The 26,318-nt window shown below is 50.0% G+C and overlaps 1 protein-coding gene across 1 annotated transcript in view; it reads right to left on the bottom strand.

Moving 5' to 3' along the window:
* Nucleotides 1-23,773, bottom strand: part of LOC135812287 (mucin-2-like) — a 177,197-nt gene extending 153,424 nt beyond the window's left edge. Inside the window, exons 1-6 of the mRNA XM_065325656.1 lie at nt 22,532-23,773; nt 15,362-15,793; nt 14,711-14,788; nt 13,739-13,831; nt 11,948-12,019; nt 10,515-10,607 (exon numbers count right to left, since the gene is read on the bottom strand). Of these exons, the coding sequence (XP_065181728.1) occupies nt 10,515-10,607; nt 11,948-12,019; nt 13,739-13,831; nt 14,711-14,788; nt 15,362-15,793; nt 22,532-23,497 (1,734 nt within the window). The 5' untranslated portion in view covers nt 23,498-23,773. The remainder of the gene's footprint in view (nt 1-10,514; nt 10,608-11,947; nt 12,020-13,738; nt 13,832-14,710; nt 14,789-15,361; nt 15,794-22,531) is intronic.
* Between the last annotated feature and the right edge of the window lie 2,545 nt (nt 23,774-26,318).

The following is a 26,318-nucleotide window of genomic DNA, read 5'->3' on the forward strand; positions in this document are numbered from 1 at the left end:
CACAGCATACTCAGAATTCACGTCTTGCAGAACGAGCACAATACTAACACTAACACAGCATACTCAGAATCCACCTCTTGCGGAACGAGCTCATACAAACACAGCATACTCAGAATCCACCTCTTGCAGAACGAGCACAGTACTGGTGGCTTACTCAGAATCCACCTCCAGTGGGACGAGCACATTGATTGGTCGGCGGTAGGTCTTGCCGCGGACGAGAATGTCGACCACCCGTACGTTGCCATCTTTGCCTGGGTACACTTGCAGTATTCTTGCGAGCGGCCACTTCCCTCTTGGAGTGCCAGGTTGCAAGAATAGCACTACTTCACCAACACGTACATTGCGGTGCAGATTGCGCCATCGTTGACGCAGGTTGAGCGCTGGGACGAGCTCCTTCAGCCATCTGTCCCAGACGTCCTTACTCAGTCGCTGAACTGCTTTCCAGCGATGTCTTGGATTCACGCGATCAGCTTGATCAGCCAGTTCCTCAAGTGCCAGCGACAGGTCGGCATTGCTGGTGAGGAAATGCTGTGGCGTGAGTGGGGTGAGGTCACTCGGATCTGAGCTTATCGTCGTGAGCGGCCTGGTGTTGAGGAATGCTTCCACAACTATGAACGCCGTACTCAGCTCCTCGTCTGTGCAGTCTCCGTGCTCCAGGATTCTACGCAACGCACGCTTGGCGCACTTCACCATCGACTCAAACACGCCCCCATGATGGGGCGCCTGTGGGGGGGGGGGGGGGTTGAAACGCCACTCGATGTGCTCCGATGCGAGTGCAGCGCTCACTCTGCCGGAATTCAGCTGCTCGACTGCATCCCGCAACTCCTTTTCCGCAGCTACGAAATTTGTGCTGTTGTCCGACACAATCAGAGCCGGTCGACCGCGTCGCTTCACAAATCTACTCAGAGCCAGCAGGAAACCATCAGTGTCGAGGGAGTATGCCATTTCCAGGTGCACTGCTCTTGACTGGAGGCAGGTGAAGACGCACAGATAGCGCTTGGTCTTGACCCTGCCACGACCTTGCTTCGTCAGGAATGGCCCTGCGAAATCCACGCCCGCTCCGTGAAACGCACGTACAGGTTCTGCTGTTCTGAAGCTTGGCAACGGCACCATCAACTGCTCAGCTGGCTTGGCCCACTGTAACTTGCAGCCAGGGCAGGAACATCGGTGAGCCTTGACAGCGCCGAGACCACCAACCACCCAGAACTCGCCGTTGAGGTTTGCCAGTAAGTGGTTCTTTCCAGCCACATGCTTGCACTTCACATCCTCATGCGCAATACGTAGAGCCGTAACAGGGTGCTTGCCTGGCAGGATGATGGGTCGCCGGGCTCCACTGGGCAAATGATGAGCGGTTTTCAGGCGCCCGTTCATGCGGAGAAGCCCTGGCTTCGCGTCTCCATCCCACTCTGGCATCAGATGGCTAAGTGCATGCGCCTTGGGCAATGGTTGACCGCTGCGCTGGGCCTTGATGACGTCACTGTAAGAGTCCTGCTGAGCGTTGGCAAACCAGTGGAATTCAGCATTGCAAACTTCGCTCACTGAGAGCTCGGGCACTTCTACTGCTGGCAGCGCGTGCCTTCGCTTCAAGGCCTTGCGAGTCGGACGGCTGCCATCGCGTGCGACACTGATGCTGGATGTAGCGCTGGATGACTGCTGCGCTGTAGGGTCTGCTGGCTGAGCCTGGCGGTGTCGGCAGTTGTCCGCAAAACGTTTGCACCATGCAGTGACCCGCACAAGTCGTAGCCAGCTGCTAAAGTTGACCGGGTTGAGTCGCCTAGTTTGCTGCTCGTCCTCTGCTGGTACTGTGACTAGTGTGGCCTCAATCATCCGCTTCAACTGGCCAGGTAATTCGGCTGTCGGAACAGAGTCTGGAAGCTTGGGCCAGTCATCCTCTGGTGCGCTGGAGAGGAAGGCAGGACCGTTCCACCACAACGTGTCGTTGGCCATGTCCTCTGCTAGTACACCACGCGTCGCTTTGTCAGCTGGGTTATTCTTGCCGCTGATGTGGTGCCACTGCTTGACGCTGGTCACTTCCTGGATGAGTGATACTCTGTTGCCGATGTCAACCTTGTACCGCCTGCTGTGGTTGCGGATCCAGCCAAGCACATTCATAGAGTCTGTCCAGAATGTGTGCTGGCTAATGGGTATCCCGATGGCTTGTTCCAGGTGCTGGCTCACGCGGATACCGAGTACCGCACCACGTAGCTCAAGTTGAGGGATGCTCTGTCGACGAATTGGAGCTGGCTTTGCCTTGGCCATTGCCAGAGTTACTCTGACGTTGCCGGTAGCGTCCACTGCACGCACGTATGCTGACGCGGCAATAGCTCGATCAGATGCGTCAACAAAGGTGTGAACCGACAGCTGGCTCTCTGGTGCACCTGGTGCCTTGAAGCTGCGTGGAGCCTGAACTCCTGAGAGAGCTGGCAGCTCACCGAACCAGGCTTGCCATTTCTTCGTCTCTGCGCTAGGGAGTCGCTCATCCCAGCCAACACCGAGTAGACACAAGTCCTGGAAGAGAATGCGTGCCCGGATCGTGAATGGCGCGATCTGGCCTCTCGGGTCGAACACAGTCGACAGCCCGCTCAGCACTGAACGCTTCGTTGGGCTCTGCTTGGTCTGCTGGTAGCGGAAGGTGAACGTGTCGGACTGTGCATGCCAGCTGACGCCGAGTGTCTTCACTGTTGGTAGGCAGCTGTGAGCATCTCGCTCACCCAAGTTTAACACCGCTTCCTTGGCACGGTCGGCCTCTGGGATGGACTCCATGACGGCTGCACTGTTCGATAACCACTTCCGCAAGTGGAACCCACCCTGCGCTAGGAGACACTGCGTTTGCTGCTGGGTGTTGCACGCAGCTTCGTCGGATGCAGCCGAGCTCAGCAGGTCGTCCACATACGTGGACTTGTCGATGGCTTCCACCGCTGCTGCAGAGTACCCGTCACCAAAGTGTTCCAGGGTCTTCTTGACCGCCTTGCCTGCCAGGTAGGGGGATGCCTTTATGCCGAACACTAGCCGGTTCCACTCAAACACACAGACTTCTCCATCCACCCTCCACAGGAAACGATGGTATTTCCTGTCACTTTCTGCGAGAACGACTTGCGGGAACATTTCAGCGATGTCCGCTACCAGAGCAACTGGCTCCATACAAAAACGCAGCAGCACAGAGGATACGTCGTTTTGCAGTGCTGAACCGGTCAACATCTCGTCGTTAATCGAGACACCGTTGCACTCTGCAGCTGCGTCAAAGACAATTCCGACTTTCGTGGTACTCTTATCGTCGCGTACCAGCGGAAAGTGCGGCAGATACCATTGGTCCTCTCCGTCAGCTTGCTCAGTAGGTTCCATGCTGACGTAGCCTTTCTCAATATGACTGTTCATGACCTCGTGATACTGCTTCTTCACTGCTGGTCGCTTGTCCAGTGCTTTTTCCAAGGACCTCAACCGCTGCTCGGCCATGATGCGGTTGGAGGTCAGCTGAGGCTGTGACTGGCTGCTCGCCCATGGAATGGACATCGTGTAGCGCTCGTCTTCATACCGCACAGTGTCGTTGGTGTGTAACTCGGCCTGGCGATCAGCTGGCGATGGCGTCTCGACATTGGATGCTGCCGCTTCCGTGCCCACCTTTTCTGTTTCCCAGAACTTGTGAACGATCTCATCGAGCTTACTTTCTTCTTGTACGCCAGCCTCAGTGCACAGGGCGATGCAGGTATGTTGCAGTGCAGTACTGTTGTTCCCCAAGGGGCCGAAACACACCCAACCGAGTGGTGTGCGCCGGGCAATCAGTCCGCTCTCTGAGTGGCCGCTGCGCTCCTCCAGTGACGTGTGCAGCTCTGCTGCATTCAGACCGATCAGAATGCCCACTGTGGGAGACGGCAATGGCTGGAATTCGATGTTTCCTGCCCACGTGTCGCTGTTCTGGGCCCAGTCCACCGTACTCATTGGCGTTACAGCTGGCAGCACCCACGCACTAAACTGGGCCAGTCTGCCGTCTTGAGTCTGGACACCGACATTGATGTGCGGTAGGGTACCACTAACTGTCTTCCCTCCGAGTACTGTGGTCTGCAATGACTCTTGAGGACCCGTAAGTCCAAGCTCCTGGGCCACAGACTCGGTGACGTAACTCGTTGATGACGCTGAGTCGAGCAGGGCGGTCACCTGCATCTGGCGGTCCTTGTTGACTAGTGTGGCAGACACGGTCATGAACGCCATTCCACCGGACGCGCGTAGAGTCGCAGCTGGCTCTTGCAGGATGTGCAGTGCCGCACCTGCTGACGGCACGCTGGCTGTTGGCGATGCTGTGCGCTGCCTGGCTGCCTGTGTCGAACTGCTGACCGCTGTGTGTCTGGCCTTGGCGTCAGTAGTAGAGATATTAATGTGTGGCTTGTCCGATTTCCAAACATGTAACAAACTGTTATGTTTTCGTCCACACGCATCGCATGGCTTAGCAGAGCAGTCATTTGAACGATGCCCTGTCTGTAGGCAATTCGTACAAACGCTGTACAGGGGCTTGACTGCTCCCCACCTCTCGCGCACCGACATCTTGCGCAGCTCAGCACATACAGCAAGGGCGTGATGCCCCTGGCACACCGGGCACACCGTTGTTCGTGGCTCTGGTGCCGAGGCCGACGTTGTTCTGCTGCTAGCTGCTGGAACGGCGGCCATGGTGTGGTGGCCTTGCGTACGCCCTGTAGCCGCTTTCTCCGGCTTTTTGACCGTCAGGACGTCCCCAATGCGAGCATCGACCTGGCGCATGCGCTGCACTCTATCCAGCAGCCATCTGGACAGGTCATCCACGTTACCAGTGGCGTCGTCATAACGCTCAATGTAGCGCAGCAGAAGGTTGCGGGGCAGTTTCTGTGTAACCGTTACGTACATCTCTCTTCCCGGCATGATGTGGCCCGCCTGCATGTTTAGCAGCACGTTGCGGAGCTTGATGGCGAGCGTCTGCAGAGCGGTGGTGTCTTTGTCGTGCTGAATGCGTGGCAGTGCATACAGCTCTTTCTGCTGGCGCTCGAGCTTGCGCTGGCTGCCACCATACCACGCATCCAGCTCAGCCATTGCGGACTGGTACGCACCCTCGCCGTCCAGCAAGTCCGCTATCAGATCTTCTGCTGCTCCACCGGCCACTGCTTCGCGAAGACGAGCCATCTTGTAGTGGTCGGACACATATGGGTCCTCGTCCACCAGACGCAAAAAACGCTGCTGCCACTTCATGTAGCTGCTCTCTTCCCCATTAAATTTGGCAGCTCCAACGGTTTTATTTGTGCCTGGCGAATGCCCTGGCGCCAACCGTCTGGTATGCCGTCTGCCCATTTCTGCACGCGGGCCATGTCGGGTGGGAGCGTCTGATGTTCGACGATTCGACGAGGCTGTGGTCTGTACGTCTGCTGCGGTTGTGACTGTTGTGGTGGCGGCTGCGGCTGTGGCATGCTCAGTGCACCCGCAACGGTTACAGGTAGCTGATTGAGCAGTGGTTGCTGCCGCACTAGGTACGAGGCAGCTGCTACTGGTTGGTGCACTGAAGCGTGGTGATGGTGCACGGCTCGCTTTCCGTGCTGCACTGCCATTGTGTGCTGCACTGCAGCTCCTGGATGCCGCACAGCTGAGTGCCAGATTGGCCTTGGCTGCTGAGCCTGACTGAATGACACTGCGGAATCGTCGGAGGCCTCAGACGTGCCAGCTGACTGCCTTGCGGCTAACGTTCTCCAGTCCATGTTCCGCGCGCCATCCACTGCTGCTGTATGTTCAGTCAGGCTATCATATCCCCGGGTTTCGGCACCAGCTTGCACTGCTGGCTTGACAACGCGACCCTGGTCCACACGACTCAATGATACGCACTTTGCGGCCGGGACGACACGAGTATTGCCACATCTTTGCAAGGCATCGTCAAACTTGGCAAGTTCCTCCGCAGTCAAGCCATGCCCTCGTCGCCTCGGGGAACTCCTCTGGGACAGCTGCTCCGTTTTTATTGCTTCCTCTAACGCCAACTTTTTGGCCCAAATGTCCTTGCGGAGTTCAATCTCCCTTTTCTTTACATCTAACTCCATGGTGGCGAGCTCCCCCGCCGCTTCCAGCTCTGTAGCTTTCAGTTCGACCTTGAGCTGGGAACCGCTACTGGCCGTGGACGGGACAGCGGACACCGAGCTCCTTTTATCCGCAGCCGCGGCGAGTTCGGGCTCCTCGTGTCCATATCTCAATGGTGGCACACCCTTGGTTGAGCGTTGGCTCGTACGCGGAGCTGACGCCGAGGACATGATGCTAACTTTACGTTCCACAGCACTATAACTTTACTACAATGTCTACATACTACTACACTCTACAGAACAAGCTCAGTCCGAGATCCAGCTCGAAGGACCAGTTGTTTAGGACTCTTTCTCTTTCGGAGAAGACTGTATTAAATTCTAATTGTTCGAACTCTGGTGTAGTGAACTGACACTCGGAAAACAACATGCAGACATGGAACACAACTAAAAATGCAGAGAATGAAACCAGGAAAACGCAAAGGCAAACAACAACCACAACTGTCACTAATCTGGGCAAGAAGCTAACCACCATTCTCTCAAACTTGACAAACTCTCTCTCTCTCAAATCGCTGTCCTCAGCAAAACGTGCCCGCGTGCGTGCATTGGCTTGCGCCGCATGCATGTACACAACGACGTGGCATAGAGAGAAAATGCAGCGTACAGAAAATGCATGAATCATCGTAGCCATAGAGATACTAGTTATGGCGACTGCCAAAGTCCGCGTGCACGTGCAGCGCGGAGTGCAGGTGCAACAAAAAGAAAAGCAATAATAATTTGAATGCAGAACAAAACAGAAACTAGCAATCTGCTGAAGTGAAAGACTAAAGAATTGGAAAACAGTGTCTGTCAAGGGGTGCTTGCACCCAGCAACAGGGTGACAGCACACCCTGTCAGCGAGAGTAAGTTTCGCCAAGTAGATCGTAGCGGAGTTGCCGCGGATGGCGATAATGCAACGGATCAAGTACTAGTAAGTACATGTACATTGCAACCAAATTAGTGTGTCAACAATTCTACTTATAATAAATTAGCACGATTCACAAGATATTCCGCTCGTGAACATGTCGTGGTACGAACACGCATAGCAATTACTGTATCGTAAAATGTGTCGACGTAAACGTAACAGATATGCACTCGTGATGTAACAGATCTAACAGACTAACAAATAAATATTACACTCGCGAAATGCATAGCAGTAATACGCACCGCACCAATATTGCAAGCGACCTAGCAGGTCTTAACAATACTGCCCTTGCAGCATGTGACAGTTCTGTACACAAATCGTAACTACAATACACTAATAGTATCAACGTGCAACATGTGACATGTGATAGTTCTGTACACTAGTTAACTAACTTTCTATCCAAAATTGAGATGAAATGGGCTGCCGAGTGAGCTTTGGCGACATTTAACAAAGCTGAAAGATAAGCGACAATGTCGCTGACGCGGACCAAGTATTCAAATTTCACAAAAATCAGGCACGCGGTTTACCCGTTCAATTTTTCTGTATTTCGGCCAACGATGGTTCTGATCTGTACATCAGGGAGTCGTACAAGCTCGGGTTTGTGTGACTCCACGTCACAGATCTACTCACACGATTAGTACGTACTGTACATGTATTATGAACTGTTAAAAAAAATAAAAAAATTGGCCTTGGCTCCATTTTGGTGCGGGAGGGCCCGGGAATCACTAGTTTTTTTTGGTCTCGCCTTACAGACAAAAAATGTTGTTCAACTTACCGTAGCTGTTGTAGCAGAGGACATGGCAGAAACTGAACTTGACAGGCTTTCTGGTGCAGTGGTAGGCCTTACCTGCAGCTGATGGAAACACACACACACACACACACACACACACACACACACACACATACACATACACATACACACACACACACACACACACACACACACACACACACACACACACACACATGCACACACACACCAACACACATCATGCGAGTGTGTGCACATGCAGACAGTCACTCAAACTAGGGATTTCAGTCACGTGATCTGCGGGGGCAAAAGTACCTTGACACGCATGCATGCATTTTGAATGCCAGGCATGGCACAGCTCAGAGCGGGGTCTTCGGCGTAGATTTTAGGTAGGGAGAGTGAGTTTATCGCCGTTTTTATTGGCGCACCGTTGAAGAGTAGGTTTCAAGCTTTCGTTTGGTGCCTCACACGGCGAATTCGTGCCCATATTACGCATCTCGATAGATTCTTGTAGATTTCAAAGTCGCTTTTGAGGTGTTTGCCTTGGTTCCACACTCAAGCATCAGTCAGAATCAGATTCTACGGCATCGATTTAGTCAAGGTAGGTTCCTTCAGACGGCATGAAGGGTCGCGATCGGTAGCGGAAATTGTTTGAACGCCATTACACAGTATGGAGGTGGAGAAGAAAGACGATTGGCTTCCGCCTTCCTCTGTGTTCATGGTGTTGTCCCGGGCAGTAGTTGAACTCTCGTTGAGGGCGAGAAGCAAAAATTATACCAAGTAAGTTAGCATAATTTGATTTTGCTAGTTGCAGCCGTGGATGGAAAGGATTTCGAGACGATGTGAAAATTGCCAGGAACAAAATCGGGCGTATCAGACAGTGGAGAAAAAATTTGCTGAAGAACAAGGCAAGTGACGACCTCAGTGAATTACTAAGTCATCCTTTTGAACTGCCTCTCAATCAAATTGTAAAGCAGATAACCACACACTGAACGAAAAATCGTATCTTGTGTCTGATTCTTGTCCAAGAAAGAAACATTGAACTGCAAGGACAATTGTGGGCTGCAGGGATTGCAAATTGCATGGATTGTATAAGTTTGGAAAATTATATCAGTGTTATCAAATTTCCACACCTGAGCAGTCGTACGTGCTGAGGTGTGGACATTTGCAACAGTTCATGTCCACGCTGGACCAGCCGTTGATGTCAGTGCTGAAGCAACAGTTGATGTTGATGCCGGCGCAGCAAATGATGGCGCTTTGGAGCCCGCACCCGACATAGCAGGTCTTGACCCTGTGTGTGGCACCAGACTTGATCTTCCATGTGTCATACAAGTGCGTGGTTGTTCCAGGCTGGTATTTTACTGAACTTATCTCTTATATTATAAATACTCACCGCTGGCTGGCTTCTGTGTACAATAATCAATAGCCTCTAGTATGGTCGTTGTGCGGCTAATGACATTTTTATGTGCGTCTCTGATTCGTTGCAGCCGAAAACGGGCCCTGTGTGACATCAGAGCTTGCTGTCTACTCGTCTAGTTTCCCACATGCATGCTATATAACTTAAATGTTGTGTTTGCCGTATTTCTGTCATATTCCACCTATTACCATGTTGAATTATGCGTGAAATATACTGTTGCTAGGGCCGTTGCTAAGGACGCCATTGCTGCGGTCATTTGGAATTTTGGAAAAAAACTTTTATCTTCCGTTCCGTCACAACCAGGGCCATCCTTGATCCAAGTTTGGCCACGATCGGATGAAGTTTATTTGTTGCTATGGTGTTGCTAGGGAGTATGGGAATTCCATTTTGTGCCATCCTGCAGATCCAATTTGTATGTGTGTTCATCAAGGTTGGTGCGCTATGTTTGAATGCTCATAACTTTGGAAATACTGCTTGGATTCCGTTCAAATTTTCTGTGGACAGTCCTTACACATAGATGCTTCAGGGAAACTTGTTAGTTGGAGCAAAGCGCTGCTCAGAAAAAACCGCCTGAAATCCCTACTCAAACATTCGTACACGCGATCACCAAAAAAACATCAATCTCAGCAGTTGGTCGTACATCAATCTCCTTCAAGCCAAGTTACAGAAAAGCTCAGTACACTATGGGCAAGCCTGGCGCAATAGGGCTTGAAAGTGATAGCGTCAAAACGGCCAGGGAGTAGTCAGTTCACGTTATATTTCTAGGTTTGAATCCACTAAGTGTGACTTTGCTATTGCCTACAGTGTGTGGGTGCAAAGCAACTAGTGCTGCGCACGGGTTGTCGGGTACCCGAGCTACTCGTGAGGACCTCGGGTAAACGGGCATAGAATAGTACCCGAAACCCGAAGTCGCAGATGACATCATGTACAGCGTGAGTGTACAAATTCATGTAATACTCCGCATGTCTACCCAGTGTGTAAGGGAAGGGGTGCATTGTGGTGTTACCATGGAAACATTACCCGATCGGGTACCCGTGCTACCCGTGAAAACTACCCGAACCCGATACCGGAAGAAAATGCTTCCCGACTCAGCCCTAATAGCAACCCACTCATGTCTTATGCAGGTGAGACTTTTTCTTCGCCACCAGTTGTCACCCCATCCTCATCAGCCAACCCGGTAAATTTTATCGGCTATATCACCTTGCTGTGAGTAAGACTGCTTGAAATGTGTTTAGATCCATCCATATTGCTGTTTTTTGTGAAAGCCTGAGCGCGCCTTTGGGCACGCATGAAACGCAAGCGTACCACGTCCACGCACCAGTTGTGAACACAGCTTAACAATATGGGTTACGTCGTTCAACTTACTCTCGTTGCTGTAGGAGAGACAGGGGCAGGGGTAGTGGCAGAAGCTGAACTTGAGCGGCTGTCTTGTGCAGCAATGGGACTAGAAACAGGTACCTGCAGTTTATCACACCGGCACAGACACACGCATACACACACACACACACACACACACACACACACACACACACACACAAACACACACACACACATATACAAACACACACACACACACACACACACACAACCACGCACACACAAACAAACGAAAAGTTCATTCGCATGATTATACTAGTAAATAGCACAATAACATGCTGGATATAATATGTTAACTTAAAAGTTTGATACCCGACAGTGACCGGATATCGGAGTGGATTCTAGAGGATATCCGGTTATGTGAAATTGGTATTGGTATAATTATAGGGTGGTGCATGTCAGGGAGGGCATTATGAATTTTTACTATTTAGCCGGAAATCAGGGTGAGGGGTTACATAAAAATAATAATAATAAACTCGACTGGTTCGCGTACCAGGCAGGTCAAGAACAAGGAGTCGTACAACTCCCTGGTCAAGAACCAACTTTCCGATTCCGTGGGACGCCACCACCCCATGATCAGGCGTCAGACGCGGCTCCTAAACGGTGGGGGAGGATATCCGGTTATGTGAAAGTGGTATTGGTATAATTGTAGGGTGGTCCATGTCAGGGAGGGTATTATGAATTTTTTACTGTTAAACTGGCAATCAGGGTGAGGGGTGACATGCGGGATGCCTAATCTAAGACTCGTTCACATTCGACGGGGCGTGACGTGACAAGCCTTTAGGAACGACAGGCCACTCGTGACGCTGATTGACGGCGTCCAATGTGATTGTCAGAAACGGGAATGCAACCGTGGTATCGTACAAACCGGGAAGTGTAGTACAATTTCCCAGCTGACATGGAATCATACGAGAAAAAGCAACAAGATCAAGGTGAAAATCACCTGGTGTGAATTCCGTTGTCACACAGGATTCTGACAAATCTGCTACGATTTTCTTTTGATACGATTTTTCGACCAAGTATCGCAGGATCAATATTTGACCCAAAGGTGGGCTGACATTTAGTGCTTTCACATGTTGGAGCGGGCCTCCAACAAGGAATTTCACCATGACAGCAGAGAGAGTCGATGCAGATTGTTAACTAGCCCTTTCATGCTTTTGACCCTGTAGCTTGTGTATATAGAAACGATAACATCTCCGCTCTGGCGTCTACCATTCTCTAGTGTGGCTGTGTACAACTTGTATGTGTGTACACAGTCAGGTCTACAAGTGAAATACCTCACTGTTGAGTGTGTGAACAGGTAGTTTGACTCATCCGACACAGTCAGCAGATTTCATGTCGGAGGCGGTGTGGAAACATTGGACCATAAACTGGCCTAGTGTGAAACCGGCATTACAGACAAAAAATGTTGTTCAACTTACCGTAGCTGTTGTAGCAGACGACATGGCAGAAGCAGAACTTGACAGGCTTTCTGGCGCAGTGGTAGGCCTTACCTGCAGTTAATGGAAACACACACACACACACACACGCATACACACACACACACACACACACACACACTGTACTGTACTGTATTGACAGCTACCCTAACGGGTCACGCCGCCCTCCACCCAAGCATGGGTATGATGAGGGACAGTGGCAAGAAATTAAAAAAAACAGCAAGCAGAGAGAGATTGCAGGAGAAAAACGGCGATAGTAGTACATCTGGTGTGTGACGTATAGAAAAAGAGAGATGACAAGAAATACGCACAAAAAGGAAACAATAATTATTTGAACCTGTGTTATTGCAGTTGCGAAACAATCAACCAGGTGATGTAGTGTGGGCACCCGAATTCCCACCTGGACTCCACTGGAAGAAATCCCATGCAGGGATATCAGCGATAGGCCAAGCATTGAAAAATAGCCATGAGGACACATCGTCTAAAAGTCCACCGCGCTCGACCTGAAATTGGAGGATCAAACAATTACCCACGCGTTGTCAGGCAGAGTAAACCTTCTCCCTGCATCACCATCCATCTCCAGGAACCATCTCCACTCACAGCTAATGCCTCTGCCACCACTGTACTCCGAGTTTCGCAGTTTGAAACCATTCGAGGGTCAGCTACACCACCGCGAATGGAGAGACGAGGACGACAATGGTCGTGACAGAAAAGACACTGCCCTGGCGACCGCGTCGCGGAACCCTCGGCCCAGCAAATTCATAAACACGCCAGAGGCAACTCTGGTGGACCAAGAGCCACCCCGTGGCCTAAGACTAGTAAGAGGAACGACTGAAAACTCAGATAAAACGAAGCTACAAAAAGTGCAACCGTCCCCTTCAAGCACAGTTGCGCACACACACACACACACACACACACACACACACACACACACACACACACACACACACACACACACACACACACACACACACACACACACACACACAAACATACACACACACACACATGCACACACACATGCACACACACACCAACACACATCATGCGAGTGTGTGCACATGCAGACAGTCACTCAAACATTCGCACACGCGATCACCAAAAAACATCAACCTCAGCAGTTGGTCGTACATCAATCTCCTTCAAGCCAAATTACAGAAAAGCTCAGTACACTATGGGCAAGCCCGGCACAATAGGGCTTGGAAGTGATAGCGTCAAAACGGCCAGGGAGTAGTAAGTTCACGTTATATTTCTAGGTTTGAATCCACTAAGTGTGACTTTGCTATTGCCTACAGTGTGTGGGTGCATAGCAACTAGTGCTGTGCTCGGATAGTCGGGTAACCGAGCTACCAGTGAGGACCTCGGGTAAACGGGCATAGAATAGTACCCGAAACCCGAAGTCGCAGATGACATCATGTACAGCGTGAGTGTACAAATTCATGTAATACTCCGCATGTCTACCCAGTGTGTAAGGGAAGGGGTGCATTGTGGTGTTACCATGGAAACATAACCCGATCGGGTACCCGTGCTACCCGTGACTTTTTCTTCGCCACCAGTTGTCGACCCATCCTCATCAGCCAACCCAGTAAATTTTACCAGCAATATCACCTTGCTGTGAGTAAGACTGCTTCAAATGGGCTTAGATCCATTCATATTGCTGTTTATGGTGAAAGCCTGAGTGCGTCTTTGGGCACGCATGAACCACAAGCGTACCACGTCCACGCGCCAGTTGTGAACACAGCTTTACAATTTAGGTTATGTCGTTCAACTTACTGTCGTTGCTGTAGGAGAGGCAGGGGCAGGGGCAGGGGCAGAAGCTGAACTTGACCGGCTGTCTTGTGCAGCAATGGGACTAGAAACAGGTACCTGCAGTTTATCACACCGGCACAGACACACACACACACACACACACACACACACACACACACATGCACACAAACACGCGCACACACAAACAAAAGTTCATTCGCATGATTACACAATTAAACAACACACCAACATGCTGGATATAAAATGTTCACTTAAAAGTTTGATACCCGACAATGACCGGATATCGGACTGGATTCTAGAGGATACCCGGTTATGTGAAAGTTGTATTGGTATAATTATAGGGTGGTGCATGTCAGGGAGGGCAGTATGAATTTTTACTATTTAACCGGCAATCAGGGTGAGGGGTGAAATGGGGGATGCTAAAGTCTAGTTCACATTTGACGAGGCGCGACGTAACACGCCTTTAGAAGCGATGGGACACTCATGACGCTGATCGACGGCGTCCAATGTGATTGTCAGAAACTGGAATGCAACCGTGCTACCGTACAAACCGGGAAGTGTATTACAACTACCCGGCTGACGTGGAATCATACGAGAAAAATCATCAAGATCAGGGCGAATATCATCTGCTGTGAAATCCGGGCCTCCAACAAGGAATTTCAACATGACCGCAGAGAGAGTCGATGCAGATTGTGAACTAGCCCTTTTATGCTGTTGACCCTGTACCTTGTGTATATAGAACGATCACATCTCCGCTCCGGTATCTACCACTCTCTAGTGTGGCTGTGTACAATTTGCATGTGTGTGCACAGACTTTTTTACAAGTGAAATAGCTCACTGTTGTGTTTTGAATAGGTAGTCTGACTCTTCAGACACAGTCCGCCTATTTCATGTTGTAGTCGGTGTCGAAGCATTGGCCGACAAACTGGCCTAGTGTATAACTGGCATTACAGAGAAAACTGTTTTTCAACTTACCACATCTGTTGTAGCTGAGGCAGTGGCAGAAGGAGAACTTGACAGGCTTTCGGGTGCAGTGGTAGGCCTTATCTGCAGCTGACACACACAGATACACAGAGACACACACGTAAACACACACACACACACACACATGATGTGAGTGCATGCACACATAATAACATCAACCCCTGTAGTCAGTCACACATCAATTTCCGTCAAGACAAGTTACAGAAAAGTTCAATACACTATGGTCCAGCCCACCATAATTATAAACCTGATTGCTGGCACAGATTACAGTTGTCTGATTTCCTTATCTTCTACAACAAGTCAAGCATGTCCTCCTTTTTGGGTTGGTGTCTGCTTCTGCAAACTACTTCAGCCACTAGGAGCCTTCACCAATCTATGGCCTACAGTGACTGCATAAAGGACTGCCAACTAACGATAGGATTTATTGCTAAATCGTGCGGGTCCATATGTTGCTGAAGAAACGAAGTCACCAGGAACATGGGTCACAGAGTGTCCCGTTCAAAATTTTCATTCAGGATGAACAGTCAATCTGATAAAGATATTCAGCTGGTTCTGCTTATTGCAATCCCTAAACTGCTGGCACCTCACCGCCTTTTCAACACTATTAACTAACGTTTTATTTCTGGGATTTAAGATTCATACCTGATGGGTGGATGCAGACATCGTTGTTAGCTGGCCAGAAACAGCAGAAATTTGGTCCGTCAACGTTGTCATCTGTCGGGAAGTCTGTTGTTGAGTAGCAGTCAGTTGTTGTTGCGTCATGGTCTGGTTTTCAGCAATGGCCTCCAGATGTTCAGTAAGTCGTTGCGTTGCTGAACTCTGTTTGTCTTGAACTGCAGATACTTGCTCACGTGTGGCAGTCAGTTGTTGTTGTGTGGCAGTCAGTTGTTGTTGTGTGGCAGCAAGTTGTTGTTGTGTGGTTGTCTGGTTGTTGGTAATGGCCGCTGTTAGCTGTTCCTCTAGCGTATCACTGCGTGCCGACAATGCAGTAATGGATGCAGCTTGCTGGGTTAGCTGTTCGGAGATAGAGTCCAGTCGACGTACAACAGATCGTTGTACATTGGAAAGATGAGGCTGTAATGAACACACAAGTGTAGCAAGCACAACAACGCCACACAGAGCATGGCCACACAGCCACACAACAACATCACTCAACACAGCATGCCCACACAACACAGCATACCCACACAACACAGCATACAACACAGCATACCCACACAATAACACCACAGACTTCTTATCAACACAACAACACCACACGTTGTACCAACACAGTTATGCACACTTAAGCACCCACACGCACACACGCACACACGCACGCGTGCACGCACACACACACCTGTCCTGTGGAGCCACTATCACAAGAGTCACGTCGTAACCAGAGGGGCAGCAGAGAGAGACAAAGAGCACGCCATCCGATGGCGCTCCAGATGCGAGACTAGTCGGAACTGGCGAGAGCAGATACTTCCTCCGTATACAAAGACTTCGTGACTTTTTTCACAATAATTTCTCGCGACACATTTTCAGTTGCAAATAGGGCATCTGGTGTGTCCTTTATTGTCGCTTCTTTTCCTGATTTCCTCAGTCAGTGTTGAGTCTCACCAGTGTCCCTGCCCTCCCACTCTTCATTTCTGTGCATATTTTCATTGCTTTTTTATCACTTTTTGCCGTGATGTGCTTGCCATGCCTACATGATGCCTAATCGCCATTGGGGATATACACCCGGTTTTTTCCCTCACAACTGCCTCCTATGGCGCGAGGGTTTTTTCCCAGCTGGCTCGGTCTAGGACATTAATCTGACGGACCTAAGTGGTTCTGCATAATGGCCTATTTCTGACAATGCCTATTCTATCTGAGACACTCTGTTCCCAGTCATTGCTTCCATGCCTCACTCTATATCCGGTTCACATCTGGCTGTGGCCAACCACCCTTCACTTTGTGTATTGTCGCTGTTGCTGTCTCTGTCTCTGTGTGTGCCAGTATATGTGGAGCGATAAAGAACCTGCTCAATGAACCGTGCCAAAGGCTGCCATGGATAACTCACATTCATGAGGCAAGTTTGTTCGATCCCGAACAGATTCTACACGGAAGCCATGCGTGTCAGGACGTTCCCGACAGGAACCTACGAGTCAAATGAAAAAAATAACACTTACTTGCTCGAACTGACACCGTGACGAAGTGGAGCTCGCGACTGGAACACGGAGTCACGCGGCACTCGCTGTCCTGGGGCTGGTCTGGCTCCTACTTGCGGTGCGCGGCCCCATACGCAGCGTGAGAACAGAAATCGGTTCCGCTCGCAAGACGAAACATTTCAGTCGTCGTGCAACCAGCGCAGACTCCTGATCGGAATGTCGACAACCTGGATTTCTTCCCCTCTCTCCAGTCAGACATCTCTTTCGTCGCCAAGGGGAATCGCAGGGACCTCCTCGAAGCCGTTGTAGAATGCTGGGAGGATTTTCCTGCCGAGAAAATGTGTAGCTTGTGAATGTGCTTGAGGGACTCGTTTGACGGCATAATGGAGGTCGCGGGTAGGACCGACTGAATATAGTCGACACCGATTCATACACAGCGCTGGAAATGAAGAGGACATAACCAAAGTCCCACGTCGGATCATCACTGCAGCTGAAAATAATCTGAACGAAATGCGAGTGGAAGCAGCGACTGTTGACGATGCAGAGTCAGCGTCGTCAGGTGACAATAATACGAGCGCCGAATACTCTGAAAAAACTCAATCTCATTTGTTTGCCTTGCATTTTTCTTTGTATTTAGCTTGTATCGAGGTTAGACAATGCCACAAGTGTTACTCCAAGTCAAACGGAACAATTCCAGAGCTGTGCACAGCCTTCAAAAAGTCACGAATTTTTTGTATACGGAGGAAGTACAAAAATGCGAAAACTGATCCCGTTCTCTAGACGTTGGACGGTGGCAGTGCATTGAACAGAGATGTCGGTTGCGTCCTTGGGTTCAGAAGAAACAACGGTTGCAGATGTCACAGTGAGCATTGCAGCAACTCCGAGCAGTAGAATCAACGGTGCCAGCAGCAGCTGATGCGGTCGGTGCCATGCATGAGGCGGAGAAACGACCAACAGCACAGCCACAGCGGCTCCGGAACCAAATATGACACCCAGGGCACTGACATGCAACTCTCCGCTCCGAAACCGGCTTCTGTCGTTCAGCCGTTCACTTGTGCCTATCGAGGTTGCCCTGATGTGTGAAGTGCCGGGCGCATGTGCAGCAAGTGACCAATGCCTGTACAGGGGGATCCAGGGCGTCCGAAGTATAAGCCAACCTGCAGTCTCGGTGAGAGCCACAGGCAACTCTGTACCAGTCCGCTTCAAGGTCTCCTGAGCGGAGGTCCTTCACAGCACAGTCTTTCCACTGTTGACGTGGGCTATTTGCTGGGCGACGAGGAGGCAGGGTGCCGAACAGCAACTGGTTACACGTCGTCCATGCCGGCGACATGGCCCAGCCACTCAAGACGCCTATGCTGTACCTTTGTGACGATGGTTTTGGAGTCACCCCACAACTCAAGCAGCTAGTTGTTGGATATGCGGTCATCCCAGTTACGATGGCGTGAGATACCAAATATCGAACACACGGATCAAATGTGGAAAACAGACATGCGACAGAGGACCTGCTTCAGCGGCGTCCAGCACTCGGACCCATACAGGAACAGAGAAAGGACGCATATATTAAACACACAGCAGTCAATATGCAAATCAAAGTTTTTGTTCCTGAAAAAAAGCTTGCCACAGAGCACCTCAAGCCCGGGACGCACTTGCAACCCAAGCGCTGATATCCTGCGCTGATCGGCTGCCAAAGTGGATGATGCACCCCAGGTACTTGGATTCCGTCACACACTCAATCTCCACACGCTGCATTTGAGCCTGGTCCGCAGCCGTGACGCCAGCTCCCGTAACCAAGAACTTGGTTTTGTCTCACTCGGTGTGAGGCCGAACTCCGAAGCGGTCGAGTTGAACAGGTCCTAGGCAATCTCAGCACCAGCACACGATGTTGCAAGCAGGGAGAAATGGTCCACGAACTGTGCCTCTAGGGCGGTGGCAGCGGTGTCAGCCCGGCGTGCCTTGCGATATAGTTGACCCTCACCATAGTGGTAGCTGAACTCGAATCTAACTCCAGGAAAACCTCTGACCCTCTGTTGCCACTTGGTGACGACTGCCCACATGAAGATGTTGAAGAGGACAGGAACCATAGTGCAGTCTTTCCCCAAGCCGTTGGTGATGCTAAACGGATCTACGTCTGTGCCACTCACGCGCAATACTGCAGACATCTCATGGTGGAAAGATCGGATGACTGCAAGCATGGGGGAGGGACACCAGCACAGGAGAGCACCTGCCAGAGGCACTCACGGGGCACGGAGTCGAAGGCCTTCTTCAGGTCAATGAAAACGAAGAAGCCCCTGGTTGTGTGCTCTATGGTCTTCTCCAGCAGCTGACGTACGCTGAATACCATGTCCGCGCAGGATTTGCCTCGCCGAAGGCCGCATTGCGATTCCGGCAGGAAGCTGCTCGCCAGGCTCTGTAGTCCCGTCTCAATGAGGCTCGCCAGGACCTTACCGAAAACATCGAGCATCACGCTGCCACGCCAGTTGTCGCATCGGATCAAGTCCCCTTTCTTCGTGTTCAGCACAAGGGTAGTGTCCACTCATTCCTGCGGTACATGGCCAGCATGCCATACGTTGCAGTTCCTACTTTATTTTCATACGTAATTAAGTAAAGCGTAACCTCCCTTTTTTCCGCTCTATTGCTGCGTACATGTACATGTAAATGTACGAAAAAGCTCTCCAATCTAGACTGCGCATTCTACTCCGAATATACCTTGAGTTGCCACAACGTTGGTACAAAAAGAGGTGGCAGGCATCATACCTAGGTGCCCGTTATACTCCGGTAAATACGGTAATTGTATAAAGTTACTCAGACTGCTGGTGCCAAACCTGTCCCTGAACAACATGCCGCTGCTGTGGAATCATCTACAGCACATCACCAAGATCAAATTCTCCTGGCACAATTTCGGCAAACGAGGCAGACTATGATAAGTAAAGAAGAAGACTAATACTCTTGGGTTAACATACATAGCCTTCCGATACCTAATTCACACAAGACGGAATGGCAAAGCAAAGAGGCTGCGCAAACTGTCGCCAGGCGGAGGAAGACCAGTCAATGCTGGTATCAGCTCAGAGTCAATGGCTTGTTCAAGAGGCCCCAGCAGCAATTCTGAAATCCACATGCAATGGCACACATTCATTTGCCAAAGCCTGGGTCGGCACGGCAAAGGCCGACTGTGGTTGGCTGTTGGCAATAACGGCAAGTCGACGCACCTTATCCGACTACTTCTGTACCTTTTTCCCACAAACTGCTAAGAATTCAGGTGTGGCGATTGCAGCACAAAGATACCGTGCACCATAGGTTGTTAAGGGAATGCCTGTGCCATCAAACAGGCGCTACGCGTCCTTGAAGCGACTGTCCTTGACAACGGTCACCAAACGCAGAAACTCTGCGCTCGGGAACTGAACAAGCACAAGCACTCGGGAAGTGAACAAGCACAAGCACTCGGGAACTGAACAAGCACAAGCACTCGGGAACTGAACAAGCACAAGCACTCGAGAACTGAACAAGCACAAGCGCTCGAGAACTGAACAAGCACAAGCACTCGGGAACTGAACAAGCACAAGCACTCGGGAACTGAACAGACCCCTCAACAGCATCATCACTACAAGGATTGGTCAGCAACACAACAGGTCCCTCTTCATTGCCCTCGTTCTCACCTAACGGGTTAGCAACGCTACTTCAAACGCCTTACCACTTCCACAAGTTCAACTTTCTCCTCCGGGCAACCAACACAATCCTGAGTTTTGGCGTAAGCTGCAACTTCAGGAGTGGCGCTGCCGTCTGAGTCTCTGCGCTACTTTCTTAGGTTTTCAGGGAACTTACAAGTAGTTGTTTGCTCCTGTTCTAGCTTCATGATTGATGGCTTCATCATGAAAAAACAAAATTCAAAAACTATGTAGCGCTTAAAAATACTCAAGCACTCGGCGAGAGCCGTGCAGTTACCCTGGTGTATGTGCACGCCTGAAAATTGCGCGTCCAACCAAACAAACAAATAATCGGTGACCCTGAAGGCGGGGGGGGGGGGGGGAGGCATGTCCCCTAATCTGGATCCGCCTGGAATAATAGGGCTTGAAAGTGCTACGTCACCGCCAGACAGGAGTCATGACAACGCTGACTTTTTGATCCACTTGTGTACAGTTCTTGTATGTATCCACACAATGTGTTTGGGTGTTTTCCCTTCACATCAGGATACCAAACCAGCCGGTAGTGACTGGACTGCACCACCTCTCGGGCTGGGACCAAATCCTGATTCGGAAAATATTATAAAAAATTACTTCGAAGTAAATTTAAAATTTAACGGTTCGCATGAGACTCGGCTGGAAGACGACTTTTCGCATCCGTAGAAACACCACCACCCTCTAGGATCAAGGCGCAGATGCAGAGCCTAAACGGTGGCAGGTGAGTAGATGAGGCCCACTACAAAGTGGTCAAAGACCGAAATCCCATTAATTGCATCCATGTTACTCTCATGCCAGGCCACGAGTTCCCAATTAACTGTGGGTCGCAGCACGGCCGGAAAAATTCCTTCCGCTTCCAAGTAGGACTTGAACCTGGCACCCTGTGTTTCTCAATAATGGTCTTAGACCATCCCACTATGCCTGCCTACATTATTACTACATATAAATGCAAGATTAGAGGTCATACTACCACATCCTATACTAGACAAGGGGTCCTACTACCACATCCTATACTATATAGGTATATTTTTTAGTCCAGCTAATGCTGCATGCAGCGTAGTCGACTACTGCAGCATCGGCCAGATTTTTTCGTTATTGGCAGATTGGATCCAAACGTTGACATTTCCATTTCTCTTTACATTTTTTTTACGTCATCGACATCTAGCCCTATCGTGATTTCTTCCCAAAAATGATACAGGTGGAATCCTGATAATTCGAATATGGCTTAATTCGAACATACCGCTTAATTAGAAGTTTTTCCAGGACCGATTTCTATCAATACGATTCCCACATACAAATTTCTGATAATTCGAACCTCAAACTGGATATGTCCGGTTAATTCGAAGTCCCACAGATTCCACCTACATAGAACATGTGTGGGATTTGTGCTGATAATTCGAAGTTAGCAAAGTGTAATTCGAAGTTCACTGTACATTGTACTGGTCAGTTCAGTTTGCATGAGCAGGCTGTGTCGGTCAGTTCAGCATCCGTGAAATCCTTGTCTAGGTCCATAGCGGAGCTCTGCGTGGCCATGAGAGCATTTTTGACATGCATTATTGTGTTGTTCGTTCATGTTGGATGATTAGAATGTCCGGATAATTGGAAGTTTTTTCCTGGCATTTTGAGGTTCGAATTATCAGGATTCCACCTGTACAAGTATAGTATATTGAGAAAGTGGTGAACATCACGCAACTGCATTGTAAAAAAAAGGGGGGGGGGTTGTCAACTGACAACCGCTCTGTTCAGTTGCTATTCACTCTCGCATGCGCTGGATGAAAAATTATGTTATTAGTGATGTTGAAAAATTATTGACGCTTCGGGCCAGTAACCAATCGTCAGAACTGAGTTTAATTTTTCGACATGAGTAATGAAATAATGTTCATCCAGTGCTTGTGCTAAGAGTGAATTACAACTGAAGAGAGCAGTTGCCCGTTCCCCCCCCCCCCCCCCCCCCCACCCCTTTGTATGCAAAATACAAATACAAAATAATCATAATTATCGCTTACGGGAGACAAACCACGTGCCACCTTCACAGTGTCCAGCACTATCTCATGCAGCTCCTCAGCCTTGGGACGATCTTCCGCAACGACTGCCAGGCAGCGAAAGATTGCAGGCTTGAGTGGATGACCGTCTGGTATTCTTTCCAAATCAACGCCGCGCCGCTCGACTTCAGTGATAGGCGTGACGGTCTCCTCACTCGTTCCGTCTGCTCGCCGCACAATCTCTCTGATGTTCCTTGCTGAGGTGTGCAGGTCTGTCGACGGTTCAACTCCTGTCACGACGCTCGTGGCCAGCACGCCAAACGAAAATATGTCGAGCGATTCGTCGTACACCGGAGGGTTTTGCAGAGCCTCCGGCGCCATGTACAGCACGTTCCCTGGGCATGCCGTTAGATCTGGAAGAAAGCCAACCAAATCCGCAGGACTTGTTGGTCGCAGTCGCGCACAACCAAAGTCACAGAGCTTTGCGATCTGGCCCTTGATCAACACATTGCGCAAAGTCAGGTCACGATGAATGACAGGGGGATCTCTGCTATGGAGATAGCGAACACCCGCCACAGCATCCGCCAGGAAAGATAGCAGGGCGACATGGTCAGACCGATCTGCACCGACACTGCATTGACAAAGGGTATGATCGAATAGCTCAACCACTAACACTGGAAGATGACGATCGGCAGTGACTGCAACACCGAGAACTTGACACAAGTTTGGGTGGTGCAGCTGAGACAGTCTTGCTATCTCAGCGCCAAATCGCCGCAGGTTCTTATCTCTCCCCTCCACATCTGCTTGATCATGTCTTGGGTGAAACACCTTTGCGGCTACCGGTATGCCTTGCCATACTACTCGATACACATCAGCGTCTGAACCGCGGCCAATCTGATCCTCGACGGTGAAAATACCGTGGTACGCGATTTCACCTCTGGCTAAGCCTAGATCTCGCAGTAACGCCGCTTCAGGCGTTGATGTCGCCATCTCTACGGCTTTACATGCGCGCCAGGGAGGGTGGAGTGCGTCCGAAAGCCAAGCCCGTGATCGATCTGCAAGAGCGTGGCCGTGGTCTTCCAGACTCTAGAAGGTAAATGAAAACTCCCAGCTCAGTGACTATCTGCGCTTGGGTCCGCACAGGGGATCCTAATAAGTATACTTGTTCGTTTCGGAGTTGTGTTTCGAACTACATGTAGGGACAACGGTAGATAAGGCTTTACTGGTAACAGCGCTGCATTCAAAGACTGCAGATCTACGCGTTGCCTGGTCTGGCCACCGTGGCCAGGCACCAGCAGCAGCCGTGCATGGGCAGCAACACGACCTGTCAGGATGTTGTCGGACCATGATGTCATGTGGGCTCAACCTTACTCTAGTGGATCTACTAGTCTCTAGTCTGGCCCAGACGAACAACGCAGTCGCCAGCGTTCTTCGTGACTGTCCCCTGACCTGTGCTGGCCCTTTCCCCGCGCCTGGCCCTGCTCGAGTAACAGGAGACAGTAGACAGTAGAGAGTAGACATCGGTATCCAGTATCCAGTGTCCATCATGATGAGGTCACCTGGTGCGCATCTGAAACATGTCGAGGCCGGGAAGCAGTCCCGTAGACGGCAGGCCACTGCGGCACTGGTTCAGTTCGGCATCTGGCGATCTGCATGACTAGTACGATGTAAATGTCACACAAAGACGTTCAAAGATTTGTGGTAGCCGCTGAGTGGTACAGCCATTGCAGTAAGTAGCATTGGAATGATGCAGTCACAAACCTACACCACTCTACTACTAGGACATGGGAATACCAGTGGATTGACCGGGGCCCGCGCCCTCAGCGCGTACAGAACTTTTGAAAGTCGTTGCATGCAGCGCACAATCATGTTGATGCGACCAGCAGCAGCGCGTAATAATGCATGCCATGGCTGCATGGCCAGCGCCCTGGGGCCGCTAGACGTGCGACCGGATTTCCATGTCTACGACAGTACTAGGACTGTCTGTACTAGTACTTACAGACTGTAACCAAGCTACCTAATCATCAAATACGGACCGAGACTAGCGAGAGGTCGCCGGTTCGAGCCCAGCGGTCGCACATCAGACTGCAAATCCCAGTGACGCAGCTCACCAGATCAGGTACATGTATTTGGCAATCCAGTTATCCTCTTCAAAGACAGAGTCGAGCGAGATGTACTCCCGGTGTCGACAGGCGGGCTCACCAGTCCACCCCTGTTAGTGTATGGGAACTTCCCCATGTCTAACCCCCCAAATCAAGACGAAGTGAATACTGCAGAGCGCATGTAGTAGTCATATTACACTGACTGAAGTAAAAAACAAACAAATGCGGAGTTTGTTGGATGGGCTACGAGATTTCTTCAGTATATTGTTTTGTATAGGTATGGGTTTTCTCCCATACTGGAGCTCGCGTTATTCCGCCGACTTGACTTGACACTTGACTAACTCACGACTGCCATACAGAGATCACGAAAGGCCATCGAACCTTCGACTCGGCAAACCTGCAAGAAAGCACCACTCCCTGCTCAATACACAGTGTTTTGGGGGAATTCACCCCTCATCAGTTGAGCTTCGTGTTTTGTGGATGGCAGTCGTGAGTCAGTCAAGTGTCAAGTCAAGTCGGCGGAATAGCGTGAGCGCCAGTGTGGGAGCAAACCCATTCCTAAACAAAATCATCGGCGAAGTCGCAACCTCTATTTCGTACTGTATTGTAGCAGGAAAACTGCAACCTGCACGCCAGCATGCATTACACAAGTCATGGTAGAAATACAAAAATACTAGTATGCTGACTGAACAGTCATGATTGTGTTGCACAGGGGAACGCACGGTGCGAACGTGATCACCTGACTCCAGATCGCGTGATTTTCCTTTGGCAAGCCGGTTTCCCCTGGCCCGCAGCTGTTTGATTTAGTCCTATCACTCCTATGCAATGATTATGTCGATGGTGCTTTTCACAGGTATGGCATTGTCAAGGACAACGCTGACAGTTCCTAAGAAACTACTTGACAGTTGCCTAGGAAAGAAAAATATTCAAAGCCAGGTACAAGAAGCAAAATTTCGCTGTTGAAAAGTCTCTGTAAATTGACTGACCACTTTTACGTCCTTTGGCCGACCACACAAACTTCTCTCAGCAGATACAGGTTACTTCTGAGTCCTGAAAATACTATGAAATACAAGTAAGACTTTCCGAAAGTTGTTTCGGTCATTCACACCTCATCAGAGACTCCTGAATGAGTGAAAAGGAAGTAAGTACCAACACGTGCACTCTATGTTTTAGACATTGCTGTTGTATTGGTCACATGACCAGCTACTTGTACACATTGACGGTCTGGGACTAGTTTCCATCACAGACCACTTTTGCTCTTGGGTTTGAATATCCTTTTTTTTACTGGGTTTGCACTGTTCATTCTTTATTTTTGATGATTTTTGTGCTTAATTAACTAACTCGGATACTCATTGCATTCCTAACTCATCACAACCACGCGCTCTTCAGCAGCTTGCATATGCCATTGATATAATCGCGCACTTGCGCCATTTCAGGTATATAAGAATTCCTCCATTATCATCATTATCATCCTCTACTGATGAGCTCCGACAGGGAGCGAAACAGCTGTCTAGAGGCGTGGAGCAATATTATCTCTCAACGGAAGTGTCCTTGCTGGTGTCTGTATGGTTCGGTTGAACAGCGCGTGGTTGTGATGAGTTGGGAATGCAATGAATTGAAAATATGGCCGAAAGCTCTGTCGCAATATTTAGTTCTGAACTCGGATACTGAGCCAAAAATAAATGCAAAGTAGAAAAAACACAAGAGAA

Source organism: Sycon ciliatum, chromosome 3 (genome assembly GCF_964019385.1).
Source record: "Sycon ciliatum chromosome 3, ocSycCili1.1, whole genome shotgun sequence".
NCBI classification, from domain to species: domain Eukaryota; kingdom Metazoa; phylum Porifera; class Calcarea; order Leucosolenida; family Sycettidae; genus Sycon; species Sycon ciliatum.